The 13,715-nt window shown below is 48.3% G+C and overlaps 1 protein-coding gene across 5 annotated transcripts in view; it reads left to right on the top strand.

Annotated features, from left to right (window-relative positions):
- Nucleotides 1–13,715, top strand: part of Dlg5 (discs large MAGUK scaffold protein 5) — a 115,941-nt gene that overhangs the window by 77,036 nt on the left and 25,190 nt on the right. For 2 of the 5 annotated variants that reach the window (XM_050127299.1, XM_050127296.1), the window contains 11 exons: nucleotides 806–938; nucleotides 1,632–1,759; nucleotides 2,421–2,596; nucleotides 2,856–2,959; nucleotides 7,024–7,116; nucleotides 8,386–9,411; nucleotides 10,486–10,609; nucleotides 10,952–11,096; nucleotides 12,272–12,384; nucleotides 12,965–13,054; nucleotides 13,224–13,374. In XM_050127299.1, coding sequence (XP_049983256.1) covers nucleotides 806–938; nucleotides 1,632–1,759; nucleotides 2,421–2,596; nucleotides 2,856–2,959; nucleotides 7,024–7,116; nucleotides 8,386–9,411; nucleotides 10,486–10,609; nucleotides 10,952–11,096; nucleotides 12,272–12,384; nucleotides 12,965–13,054; nucleotides 13,224–13,374 — 2,283 coding nt within the window. The remainder of the gene's footprint in view (nucleotides 1–805; nucleotides 939–1,631; nucleotides 1,760–2,420; nucleotides 2,597–2,855; nucleotides 2,960–7,023; nucleotides 7,117–8,385; nucleotides 9,412–10,485; nucleotides 10,610–10,951; nucleotides 11,097–12,271; nucleotides 12,385–12,964; nucleotides 13,055–13,223; nucleotides 13,375–13,715) is intronic. The other 3 variants (XM_050127297.1, XM_050127298.1, XM_050127300.1) reach the window with 3 other exon arrangements.

Genomic DNA, 13,715 nt, shown 5'->3' with positions numbered 1-13,715 from the left:
CCCTCACGTCAGCACTCACCATCTCCTGCGACTCCAGTAACAGGGACCCAGTGCTTTTGGCTGCTGTAGACACCCGCACATATCTCCTACCCATAATTTGTTTTTAAGAAACACTAACCAGTGCTGGAGAGATGGCTCAGAGGTTAAGAGCACTGAGGTCCTGAGTTCAATTCCCAGCAACCACATGGTGGCTCACAACCATCTGTACTGAGATCTGGTGCCCTCTTCTGGCCTGCAGGCATACATGCAGATAGAACACTGTATACCTAAGAAATAAAAATTTGAAAAAGTTTTTTTTTTTTAAAAAAAAAAAAAGAAAGAAAGAAACACTAACCATCTGGGCCATGGTGAATCCCAGCACTCAGGAGGTAGAGGCAGGTGGATCTCTGTGAGTTCAAGGCCAGCCTGGTCTACAAAAAAAAAAAAAAAAAAAAAAAAGGAAGAGAGAAAAGCAAGAGCACAGCCCTGCTGCTGAGCCTTGTCTGTGCCAGGTAAAGACTCCACCATTGTGCTACATTTCTGAGCCTCTGATCTGAATTGCTTTATCCTGCTAGATACATTCTGGGAGGATTTCTGTGTTCAAAAAACAGTATAGAAACCCACTCTGGGAGAATTTCAGGTTCAAAAATGCTACTAAGGAAACCCAGTGATAATTCCAGGAAGCTTTACCTAGCTTATCAGGAAGCTGAGTGCCAGGGTGAAGAAGCCCCACTTTGTTTTCTGGAGCGGCTGCCTTAGTTTGGTGCTGAGTCAGTCAGATGTTTCCCCCTCAAAAGGCCACTGCCACAGCTCTTGTTGTTCTCAGGGAGCAGATGGAATGCCAGCTGGAGAAGGAGGCCCGGTTCCGGCAGCTGATGGCCCACAGTTCCCACGACTCAGCCATTGACACGGACTCCATGGAGTGGGAGACAGAAGTTGTGGAGTTTGAGAGAGAGACGGTGAGCTGCCTCAGGTGGCTGTGCTAGTCACTGTCTGGGTGCCATGACTTTGAACGAGTGGAGGATGGTTCTGTCGGCTGTTGTTTCATGGCTACCTCCCCCAGGGCAGAATGCATCTTTTCCTCTGTAGCCATCTGTCCTGGGTTGGGGTTACTCTTGCTGTGATGAAACATCATGGCCAAAGCCACTTGGGAAGTAGAGAAATTATTTGGCTTATGCTTCCGTACCTTTGTTCATCATGGAAAGAACAGGGACTCAGACAGGGCAAGAACTGGAGATAGGAACTGATGCAGAGGTTACGGAGGGATGCTGCTTATGTAACCAGGATCTGCAGCCCCAGGATAGCCCCGCCCACAATGGGATGGGCCTTCCTACATCAATCACTAATAAAGAAAATGCCCTACAGTCTTGCCTGTGGTCTGCTCTTAGGGAGACATTTTCTCAGTTGAGGTTCCCATTTCTCAAATGGTTCTAGCCTATGTCAAGTTCACATAAAACTTGCCAGCAAAACACCCAAGCTGGGTTATATATCACTCTTGTGTCTCATGGTGGTGCTGGCAAATCCCATGAAAGGCAAAGGCCCCAGTGGAGGACCAGGACCAACACTGACAGGGCTCTCCTCAAGGACCGAGCGCCTGACTTGGCTGTTTCTCCTCCCTGCTCGGTAAAGATCTGCTGGTGCTGTTTTCACAGGAGGATATAGACTTGAAAGCACTTGGGTTTGACATGGCAGAAGGTGTGAATGAGCCTTGTTTTCCTGGGGACTGTGGCATATTTGTTACCAAAGTGGACAAAGGAAGTATTGCTGATGGTCGCTTAAGGTAAGAACTGAGGAGGTCCAGCCCCGGGGGGAATAGGGGCCCTGCCGCCCCACCTAGAGCACCCGAAGGAAGACAGGTGGCATCAAAGTGAACATGTCCTAGTAGCCGAGAACTCACCGAGCTGTCAAAGCCCTGGGCTCAGCTGGGGTCATCTTAAAGGAAACTGCCTCTTGGATCCCTCTGAGTCTGGCTTTTCTCCAGGTACCAGGGGCTGTGTCTTACTTCTCTGGGTAGCATGGGTTCAGGCAGTGATGAGAGGAGGATGTGGCATGTCTGCTCACCCCATGTAATAGCGAGCCCGATGGCATGGTACACCACCCTAACTGCTGCCAATGTTGGTGTAAGCAGTGTACCGTTTAATCATTCTTCTCTGTAATTCTTTGAGGCAGGTACAAATATTACCTCACCTTACAGATAAGGACACTAAGACAGCCAGGCTAAGTTCTACAGCTAGTAAGTGGCAGAGTCAGGATTTGAAGCCACGCTGTTTAACACCAGCACCTGTGAGTTTCACAACTTTATAGGCAGAAACCTACTTAAGTGTGGATGCAGGGAACTTGCTTGCTTACTGGTATCTGAGCCTGTAAATGGGAGTGTAGTGAGGGGCAGCTACAGGTCTTAGGGTCTGAATGGGTGCCTGCCTGGCTTTGTCCCCCATCAGGGTCAACGACTGGCTGCTGAGAATCAACGACGTGGACCTCATCAACAAGGACAAGAAGCAGGCCATCAAGGCGCTCCTCAATGGAGACGGAGCCATCAACATGGTCGTGAGGCGGAGGAAGTCCCTGGGTGGAAAGGTCGTTACCCCCCTGCACATCAACCTTAGCGGACAGAAAGGTAGTAGGCCTACCGGATCATCGTGCCCCTGGGGGGTGCATGTTGTTGGTGTCCTAAGGCAGCCCAAGTGCTCTCCTGGTGGGAGGGCCTAGGGAGGGCTTGGTGGGAGGGCCCAGTATCCGACTCACCAGACAGGATGTGATGAGCCCTGTGGTGGGAGTGTCACAGAGTAGGGTGTAATCCCTTTTACAAACTTAGTCAGCAGAACTGGGATGGGACAGCCAGGCCAGGTCACCCAGTGTCCTCCTCTGGCTCACAGACAGTGGCATCAGTTTGGAAAACGGAGTGTATGCTGCTGCTGTGGTACCTGGAAGCCCAGCCGCCAAAGAGGGGTCTCTCGCCGTGGGAGACAGGATTGTTGCGGTGAGTCTCCAGAACAGGGCGAACTGTCTGCTACACATAGACATTGCACCGTGTGATCATTAAAAAAAAGCAAAAATCCCAAAAAGCTTTCTCCTAAGCATACTGCAGCAATGAGTACTGTACAGGAAGAGCAGTCTAGGATGGAGGTCAGAGTCACTCTGTTGCTCCCACACAGATAGCAGCGGAGTTTCTCTTACTCATCCCTCAGTGTGTGAATGTCTATAACGGACAGTTTTCCAAGAAAGAATATCTATGTGATTTGTTTTTCTAATCACATATGTGTATTTTCAGAGATTAAGCAATCCTCCTGCCTCAGAGTCATTTTTATTTTACTGATCAGTAAACCTAGTCTTTGAACTTTTTCCCCATTATCAACATATTGGGGAAATGGTCAAGTGATTAAAAAGCAAAAAACAACAAAACACATAGAGAGCAAAGTGTAGTAGTTCCCCTTCTCCCTTGAGTCCACTGTTAGAGGTCTGCCCCCACATGGAAGGTGCCTGCAGCCCCGACCTCGCGTGCTTGTGTAAGTCTCTCTATATTTGGGTTCTGGCATTTGTGTTTAAACACAGCAGTGGGATCTGCAGTTTGCATTCTGTATCATAGGTGGCTTTCCAAGTCATTGTCACTCACAGTACCCACCTCATGAAGCTGGGTTGCTTGGTGATGCATACTTAAAACTGTCTCCTTCTGATTGACATAGCGGTTGTCATCACCATCTGCTGTGAACTTCACCTGTAGTACAGCCGCTCGGAACCCCTTAATCTCTGCACTCAACAAGAAGTGTGGGTATTAGCTGAGTAGCAGGGCTTGTTGTGTCAGTCTTCGGATCAACCCACTGAGCTGGAAAACGCATGTGCCTTTCCATGGCACGTGTGTGAAATTCCAGTCGTACAAAAGGCGGTAGCGATAGCACGTCATCTGGGTCTGGACCCGTCTGTGGTTCCCATCCTACCAGAACCGTGATTAGCAACTTACTGCGTTTACTTCCAGAAATGTTTCAAGCATGTCTATCTCTTCTAGCTCATTTGGAGCCATAACATCCTCATTTGTTCATCTTGCATTTTTGTCTGACTGAGATTCATGTCCTTGGATCTGCCTGTGGTTCTTTATAAATTAATATAATCAATCAATCAATGATGTTGGGGATGGAACCAGGGTATAGAGAGTCATGTGTGCTAGGTAAGCTCTCTACCCTGAGCACACCTTCCCCCTATATGGACGCTCAGGGGCATCGGCTAATGCTGCTAGCCATTCCTGTGTGCTTTTATAAGCAGTGCTCAGTGGCTCCAGTGACCCTCTCCTGGGGTCTTCTTGAGAGCGCTGTGGAGCAAATCCCTGGGTGGGCTTTCCTGGGTCAGAGTGCATAGGCATCGAATGACTACCTATGCTGCTGTGCCCTTGTGTGTCCACAAGAGTCATGAGTCATGTCAGCCTCACAAGTACCTGAGGAAAGACTCATCACTGAGTATCCTTGTTCTTCAGACTTGAGAGCCAGTGCTTCCAAACAGCGTGGTCACATGGAAATGTCTTAAAAATGGAGACAAAGTACAAGGAAAACACATTAGTTGCCCTTGCCGACATAATTACATCCTGTAGATACTTTTTAGCCTTTGTGTATGGAGGTGGTAGTGTGTGTGTGTTTATATGGCTGCCTGTATGTGCAGTGTGCATGTGTTCCAGTGCATGTGGAGACCAGGACCAGAGGTCACCACCTTGAGAGTTGCTCATTAAGAATCGTCTTTTTTTTTTTTTAATGATATCATATGTAGGATTGTGAGGGCACAATGGAACATTGTGATGTCACAGTGGAGCATTGTAATGTCACAAAATTTTCATGTCTTGATATAATTGGTCATTGTGATATGACAGTGTACCATTATGATAGCACCACTGAGCAGTGCTATACAGCATTTGGTAGAGTAGTAGACTGCTGTGAAAACACAGTAGAGCTTTGTGATACCAGGGTGGGTCATTCTGATATCACAGCAGAGCTGTAATGTCCTATGCAGAATTGTGACAGCAGCATGGAGCATTGTGATGCCACTTTAAAACAGTGTACAGTGAACCTGTGACGACACTGAGAACCACTGGAAGCACAGTAGAAAGTAAAATTATTTCAAAACAGGGTGATGCGAGGGATACCTTGTAGGATTTTGTTGGCCCAGTGTTACATTGTGATGTCACACTGAACTGTGATATAATAATGTAGCATTGTCTTGGCACAATTGAGCATTTTAATATGGCTATGTATTGTGTGAGACTTTAAAAAGTCTTTCATTTATTTTTTGACAATTTTACACATGTATATAATGTATCTTGATTCCCTCCTGATGCTTCTGCCAACTCCCAACAGTTATGGCAATTGCCATGATCCATGTTCAGAAGACAGCACTTTACAGACCCTCTCCCATCTTAAGTTCTTTCTGTCCCCTCTTTTCTATGTTCTCTGAGCCTTGGGTGGTTGATACAGCTTAGGACTGAACACTCAACAGTCACTTATTCTCTGCACTTTGTTTACTTATGAGTCAGTACATTAACCAATGGCCACTACAGCAAGAAGCTTCTCTGGCTGATGTTGGAAGCATCACAAATCTATAGATATAAACATAAGTATTTAGAATATACTTTGACAATGTGGCCATTTAGCAAAACAACAGACTCCAAAGCCATGAGTTTTGACCAGGTTTATAATAGAAATTCCCTCCTTTGGAGCAGACTTCAAATTCAGTCAAAGCATTTGGTTATCCCCCTAATGTCCGTGCTACTATTAGACCACTCGTCACGTTGTCCACCCATACAAGGTACCTCTGTTCAAACTCACATATATAAATTAGCTTACAGAATAATGGGTTCCCATAAGAGTTATTGATTAACTCACATCTTCCCAATCTTTTCCTAATTCTTTTTGAGCCTTTCATCCCCATTCACCTTGTTTTTTGAGATAGGGTCTCTCATTGGCCAAGCTTTTCCAAATAGTCTGGCTTGTTGCCAGTGAATCCCAGAGACCTACCTGTATCTGTTTCCCTAGCACCCGTGTTACCACCATGTATCACCATACCAAGCTTTTTACCTGGGTTCTGAGCATCAAACTCAAGGGTGCACAGCAAGCACTTCACCAAGTGAGTGCTCTCCCCAGTCACCCCCTTTTCAAGCTTTTGACTTTGAAATAATTATAGAATCAAAAGAAGTTTTTATAAAAAGAGTACAGGGAGGCCTTATGTACCATTTATCCTCTATTCCCCGTATTAAAGCCACCATGGTGACACTGGTGTGGTGTGTATGCATAGTTCTGGGTGGTGTGATCACAAATAGTTTTGTATAAACATTGTAGTCACATGTAGAACCATTTCTTCATCATGCCTGTTTTCTTTCTGTCTCCTTCTTATAGTTATCCCCTCTGCACACCCTTCACAGTCTCTTACCTGGCAGTTAAGCTGTACTTGTATGAATGGCATTATGTAATATATGACTCCATCAAGGCTTTATTCACCCAACATGATCCTGTGAGAGCCTCCCAGGTGTTTCCCTATAGCTCAGGTACACCACAGTGTGGACATTCACTGTTTCAAATGCCCTTTTTGAGAAGCTTTGACCGTGTTGGTGAGGGGCAAGGACAGATTCCAGGAGAGGGTGTTGATTCTCTTTGACAGTGGCAGTGCTTCATTCTATGTGGTACTGTCTATGTCACAAAGGCTTCTCATAGCCATGGTCTCATTTCCATTAGTCACCCGCCTCCATGAGGCATATGTATTTCCTGGCCACTCACAAATGAAGGAGTGGGCTACGATCACACAGTAGAATGTCTCCCTGTGGTCCCCCGTGTTCTGGTCCCATCCAGCGTGATGTTATGATTGTGTTCCCCTTGCTTCAGAAGGCCCTGCTTCTTAAGTGACTCCAGGCGCTGCTGGTTAGCACCTTTCTTTCCTTTGCTAACCCCTGAGTTTGGCTCCTTATGTAAATAGTTTCAGGATTGGCAGATGGGCCCAGCTCCTGGCCTGGCAGCCTGGGAGCCTGAGGGCCACCCCATTGATAGGCCTGACCAGTTCTCTCTTTGGTCCTAGATCAATGGTATTGCACTGGACAATAAATCTCTGAATGAATGTGAATCTCTGCTGCGAAACTGTCAAGACTCCTTGACCCTCTCCCTCCTGAAGGTGGGCACTGGGCACCTCCACCACTGTTGGGAGGGTGAGAAGTGCCTCAGCTCCATGCACCTGAGCTGTTTCTGAAGGGTACCAGGATTGTTGGGGAAAATATATTGATTTTAAAATGCAGGGTGTAGCAAGCCTGAGAGGATGTAGATTGAAAACAGTTGGGTACATTTCATTCTCTGGACAATCTGATGGCCCTAGAGATGGTTAGCTTCCTTAGGCCTGGCCATGGACTTGGAGTTTTGAGGAGAATAGCCATATTTGATGGTAAACTTGAAAGTTCTTAGCCTGGGAAATACCAAAATATATGTGACTTTCCAGTGTTTATCAATGTCAGCATAGACAAAGATGATAAAGAGTATCTGGTAAAATCGTTGAATCTGGTGAGTGGGTTTATAGGTACTCATTATACTTTTTTAAAAATCAACTTTTCTACATAGTTGGAAAGGTTAGTAATAGAACTGTAGGTAAATGGGTCCAGCTAGTTCACTAAGAGATGCTAAGTTATTTCTTAAAATTAATTGAGGTTGGGGGACTGTTTAAGTCTACAGACCATCTGAACTGGCAGATTGTTCTCATGTGTCCCCTCATGTGAGCGCTCCAGCCTAGGTTTCCCCTGGTTTTGCCACCTTACATTTGTGTGGTGCATTTGATACAAATGATGAGCCATCACTGCTGCATGGCTGAATGGGGGTCACTGTTGATACTGTGATCCTGTGAGTATGGACAGATGCATCCGTGGTCACATAAAGTACTCTACAGGTAGTGTCACTGCCCTAAAAGTCTCTTGTGTCCTTCTTTGTCATTTCCACTTCTCAAGCCTACAAGAACCACTGATCCTTTTCCTGTCTCCAGGCATCTGTCTTTTCGAGACATCATGTAGCTGTAGCACCCTTTCGCGTAGACTTGCTCACTCGTGCACAGTTCTTTCCTGTGTCTTTTTGTGGTGTGTGAGCTCACCTCTTAGCCCTGGCTAGTTTCCTGTTGCCTGGGTTACCATGAATAATTTACTTTGATGCTCAATGAGTCTTACACAGTGTGCACGTGGCTGCATATCATGCTCAAAGTCGACAGAATTTTCTTGCTCTTATAATTTCTACGTAGCCAGGCCCATGAGAAAACTTCACCGTTAGACAGTAATATGTACATGAATCTGTGTTTGCCTTCTGTGTGTCTGTCTGTCCATCACTCCTGTCTGGGGATGGTTTCCAGTGACATTTGTAAGTGATGACATCTCACTGTTTTTCTCATCTCTCTGCGTCCCTGGCTCAGGTGTTTCCCCAGAGCTCCTCGTGGAGTGGCCAGAACATCTTTGAAAATATCAAGGACTCAGATAAGATGCTGAGTTGTCGAGCGCACGGCCCAGAGGTCCAGGCACATAACAAACGGAACTTGTTACAGCACAATAACTCCACACAGACAGATATCTTCTACGCAGATCAACTGGAGGACAGGAAGGAGCTGGGCCCCCCTGGAGGCAGCAGTTCTTTCCTGCACAAGCCATTCCCTAGAGCCTCCTCTCCAGCCTCTCCCCAGGCCTGTCCTAGCACCTCGGAGCGTAGTCTGAACTCATTCCGTTCTGATGCCTCTGCTGAACGTGGCTATGGGCTGGTGGACGTGCAGAGCCAGCAGCCTCTGCTGTCTTTCGAGACTGGGGTGGGCCCCTGTGGGATAGTAGAGGCTCCCCTGGACAAGGTAGATCCAGACGGCTCCAGCAGTGGTGGGACCTGGCCCAAGGCTGTGCTTGGTTCCACATCAGTACCTGAGAAGCTCTCTGTCTACAAGAAACCCAAGCAAAGGAAGTCCATCTTTGACCCAAATACTTTCAAGCGCCCACAGACACCCCCCAAAATAGACTACCTGCTTCCAGTCCCTGGGCTTGCTCACTCCCCGCAGCCCTCCACTAGGGTAGGGTCTCTGACACCCCCAAAGCCCCCCAGGAGAAGTGACTCTATCAAGTTTCAACACAGGCTGGACACCAGTTCTGAGTCAGAAGCCACTTTGGTGGGAAGCTCACCTTCCACCAGCCCTCCAAGTGCCCCACCCCCCAGCATGGACCCCGGGGAGCCCATGCATGCTTCACCCACACGCAAGGCAAGGGTCCACATCGCCTCCAGCTACCACTCTGAAGGGGATGGAGAAACCTCCTACCTGCCTGCCAAGAAGTCCTGTGATGAGGACCTCACCTCCCAGAAAGCGGACGAGCTAGGGCCGAAGCGGCGCCGGCCAAAGTCTGCCCCTAGTTTTCGGCCCAAGATTGCTCCAGTAGTGATCCCTGCTCAGTGCCTGGAGGTAGAGGTTGGCCTGGAACTGGAGCAGTGGGGTGGGAGCCTGCTAAATAGCCTGTCAGAGTTTCCCACAGAGCTGGGGCCCTGTGCTGGTGGTGTGTACCTGCAAGGGTGATAGGGTGGCAGGGGGTGCCAGTGAGCAACAGTCCCTGTAGATGGGAAAGGTCATGGGATGTGCATGGAGTGGGAAATGACACTAAGAACACTTGCTGAAAATAACGTTTGCTTTGCTTGTTAAAGAAGTTTTTGAGCTTATTAAAAAAAAAAAAAGGAGAAAAAAATAAGTCCTCCTAAGTAAATTGAGAGCCTGTAGAGGAGAGGTAGAAGGGAAGAAAGGAGGAAGGAAGGGGAGTGGGGGGAAATGTATAGCTCAATTAAAACTATAGAAGTTTTTGAGCTTATAAAAAAAAAAAAACTAAATGACAGATTTGCCCAAGAAAGGTTGGAGGAAATGAGTGGTACACTTGAAGCTGGCTGTAGGGCAGGCTAGCTGTGTGTGCTGAAGTTTCCAGAAGGGGAGACTGCTGAGAAATTGAAACTTCTGGGGCACTGTGCACACCGCTCACTGTGCTTCCTGTCAGCATGTCTTCTTATCTTTCACTTCCACAGTCTGTTTATTTGAAAGGCAGATTCTAACTACTACAACAACAAAGCCAGGTGGTGGTGGTGCACACCCAGCACTTGGGGGGGCAGAGGCAGGTGAATCTCTGTGAGTTCGAGGCCAGCCTGGTCTACTGAGCAAGTTCTAGGAAAGACAATGCTATACAGAGACTGTCTCAGGGGAAAAAAGGAAAGGAAGGGAGGAAAGAAAAAAAAGAAAAGAGAAAAAAGAAAGAGAAAGAACGGAGAGGGAGTGAAGGAAGGCAGGCGGACAAGCAGATTCTTTCTCTGCACTTGCTGTATGATGGGTCTGAACAGGGGATCCTTTGCTTCCAGGTGTCAGGCAATGCGGATAGGCAGCGCCTCTCCAATTGGTCACTCCTTTGCCTGAGTGGGAGGAGCTGGTACATGGGACTGAAGTCAGTTTGCAAATACACTAAGTATTAATTTTCCCTAGTAGACACTATTGCTTTTGATTCTGCAGGAACAGGACTGTGATCCAACCAGCGGAGAACTCTCCCCAGAGGTTCAGGAATGGTCCCCGTACTCACCAGGGCATGCTAGCCGGCATGGCAATCCCCCACTCTACCCTAGTCGGCCATCTGTGGGTAAGTAAGCTGCTGGAATAGGAATTGGAAACAGGGTTGTTGTGGGCTCACAGGGATGTCCAATCTTTGGAAAGGGGGTATTGTGATATGTCCTCAACCCATAATTTCTTGACCCTATCTCTATTAGATGTAATCTTTGCTTGTTGCAATGGATCAGTTCTTTCTAACAGTTTGGGGAAGGCCACTAGTAAAAGCCATATGGCAGATTGGTAACTAAAAGTCTCTACCTAGAATCCCTTTTCCCTAAGACTAAGACTGCCTGGTGTTTATGGGAGGGTGTGTTCCAGTCCAGGGCAGTCTAGGTGTTTTCGGAACCACTGTTCTGATCCAGCTCCTTTCTAGGCACTGTTCCCCGGAGTATGACTCCCAGCACCACTGTGAGCTCCATCCTGCGGAACCCCATCTACACCGTGCGCAGCCACAGGGTGGTTCCCTGTGGCTCTCCACCCGTGTCCCGCGATGCTGGCCCCCAGGGCCTGTCTCCCAGGTATGCCGACACACTTACACTTTGCTGTGTACCAGTTGTCCAGTCTCCTAGTTGGAGAGTTACTGCAGCATAGGGGCCTGAGGGCAGAAAAGCCTCTCGACTAACTGGGAAAGGGCTGAGGGCGTAGAGAATGCTGTGTGAACTCACTCTGCTATTCAGAGGACAGTGATGGCAGGTCCGGGGCCAGTGCTGAAATTTCAATGGAGAAGTTTTTCTGACTAGGTAGAATACCACTTAATATATTAAAAACGAAACCTGAAATTAAGGGGGTGGGGGGAGAGAGACAGATCAGAATTACCCTTATCTATTCATTTGGCAAATTTTTAACAATCAACTTCTATGTCCCAATGGCTATTTGGGTTTCAAGGACAGACAGTAATAAACCTGAATGGCAACACCCCATTCATGGGCTTTGTGTTCCGTGCAGGATTCCAGACATTTGAGAATACGACAGTGGTAACGTGTGGTGATGAGTCAGAGAAACAGGGTGACAACAGGGCTGTGGTTAGAGAGAGGGTGTCTAGGAAAGTGAGTGTTGTGACAAGAACACTTTCCTATATGTGCAAGGCCCTGGCATTAATCCCTCAGTCCAGGAGAAATTAGATAGCAGGAAGGAGGGCTGCAGGGCTGAGGGCTGTGTGTCAGGGAGCATAGGGGGAGCTGGGGGAGGGGGGAGGTAGGGGATGTATGGCAGGCAGCAGGGAAGCCCAGACTACGACACAAACCCTGAAAGACTACCTGGGAAACCCCTGGGGTGTTTTAAACAGGGAAGGGATGTCAACATTACACAACCTAAGCTACCTTGTTGGGACTGCCTGCTGGCTAGCCGGATGTGGGCGGTCCCTGGGTACTGTCCCCTGACTTCACCTTGTGCCATCCTGAGTGAGGTATAACACTGCTCTCTCCAGGACACTCTATGCACATCCAGCCCCCCCTTCCCCCCACCATTCCACAAGGCAGAGCCTTGTTTCCCTCGTCCACCCAATTCCACTCTTGACCTTGTGTGCACCTTCTACTGCATAAAAGTCCTTAATAGATATCATCTGAGAGAAGTGACTGGGTTCAGTCTGCTATCCTGTCTTAGGGAGTGCAGGCTGCTTACTGTGTTTCCCCCTGTGGTCATGTCTGGTCTTAGTCCTTCTCCAGAGCCCCTCACCTCTCTGATTTACTCACAGTGTCCAGCACCAGGGACGCCTCAGCCTGGACCTGAGTCACAGGGCCTGCAGTGACTATTCTGAGATGAGAGCCTCCCAGGGTTCCAACTCTCTGCCCTCCAGTGCTCGTCTTGGTAACTACCACTGGTGCTTGTATTTTGATAACAGGTCTCTGGGTGGGCTGCCCTTGTGACTCCTTTCCCTCCAGAGGCTAAGCTCAGCTCCCTCCCCTGAATGGCTGCTATCTTGTGGCCTATCTAGCATACCTATGTTTTCAGAGCCACCGCCCTCTGCCTGCAGCTTCATGATGGTTGCGGTTGTTTCAGGTGACATCTTGGTTGGAGTCTTGTTTCCTGACCCTGAGTTAGTCCATCCTGGGTGTCCTGTATGGATACACACTTGGGGGAAGTGTAACTCTGAGGAGAGTGTCAGTGTTGTGTGGTAGCAAGACTGGGTAATAAGTCTTTAGGGCTTCAGAGACAAGATGGAGCATCTACTGCAGCAGTTAGGTTACTGTTGCATTTTGACCTGCAGCAAGGCAATGTGCTTCTGTCCTGGTGCATTCTGAGCCTGCTAAGTTCCATCTAGCATGAGGCACCAACGGTCTCCTCTGTAGTTCCCCACAGATAATTTTCCTCAGGGATATCAAACAGGCTTTTATGTTACTGCATTGAATGTCAAGAGACCTGACGCTGTCTCCTCCTGGGACAACAGGGTCTTCCAGTAACCTGCAGTTCAAGGCAGAGCGGATTAAGATCCCATTAACACCGAGATATCCCCGGTCTGTCATGGGCTCTGACAGAGGTAAGTACTGGCATTCCCTCTTGTGCCTGCTCCCTCAGGTCCTCTCTAATCCTCTCAGTGGGTTGATGAGGGTCGTCTGAGCCTAGCCCTCATCTGTTGCTGTGGGGACCATCAAGGCCCAGGTCATAGGATGGCAGTCCAGTCCCGTCCACCTCTTCTCTCATGACAGGTTCATTGTCACATTCTGAATGCAGCACTCCTCCCCGGTCCCCACTGAACATCGATACCCTGTCCTCCTGTAGCCAGCCTCAGACTTCAGCCTCCACGTTGCCCAGAATTGCTGTCAACCCCACTTCCCATGGGGAGCGGAGGAAGGACAGGTAAGTGTTAATGAGCACCTGTGGCTGGGGCAAGCCAGGGGACGTCTGCTCTGGCCATGGGGAGTCCGGAGAGCATGAGGCATACTGTCAAAACAACACAAGTTAGAGACTGGGCATGTCAGGTGTAGATGGCAAGGTTGGCTCCTCCCCTGAGCAGTGACTAAGCATGATGCTTGAGATGGCCTGGCGGTGACAAGGGATAGCAGGGTGCTGCTTCCTGCTTGCCAGACCCATTTACACACATTGTTAAAACGTCTCAGTTACACACTGTTATAAAAGTCTCAGTTGCATGAGTGTCTACAGTTAGCTCCATTTTCCAAGAGCCAGGCCACCTAAGTAAG

Source organism: Alexandromys fortis, unplaced genomic scaffold (genome assembly GCF_014885135.2).
Source record: "Alexandromys fortis isolate MF-2015 unplaced genomic scaffold, M_Fortis_MF-2015_v1.1 scaffold_277, whole genome shotgun sequence".
In the NCBI taxonomy this organism is placed as follows: Eukaryota; Metazoa; Chordata; class Mammalia; order Rodentia; family Cricetidae; genus Alexandromys; species Alexandromys fortis.
Note: the sequence above shows the minus strand (reverse complement) of the source record. Positions and strands in the feature narration are given on the sequence as shown.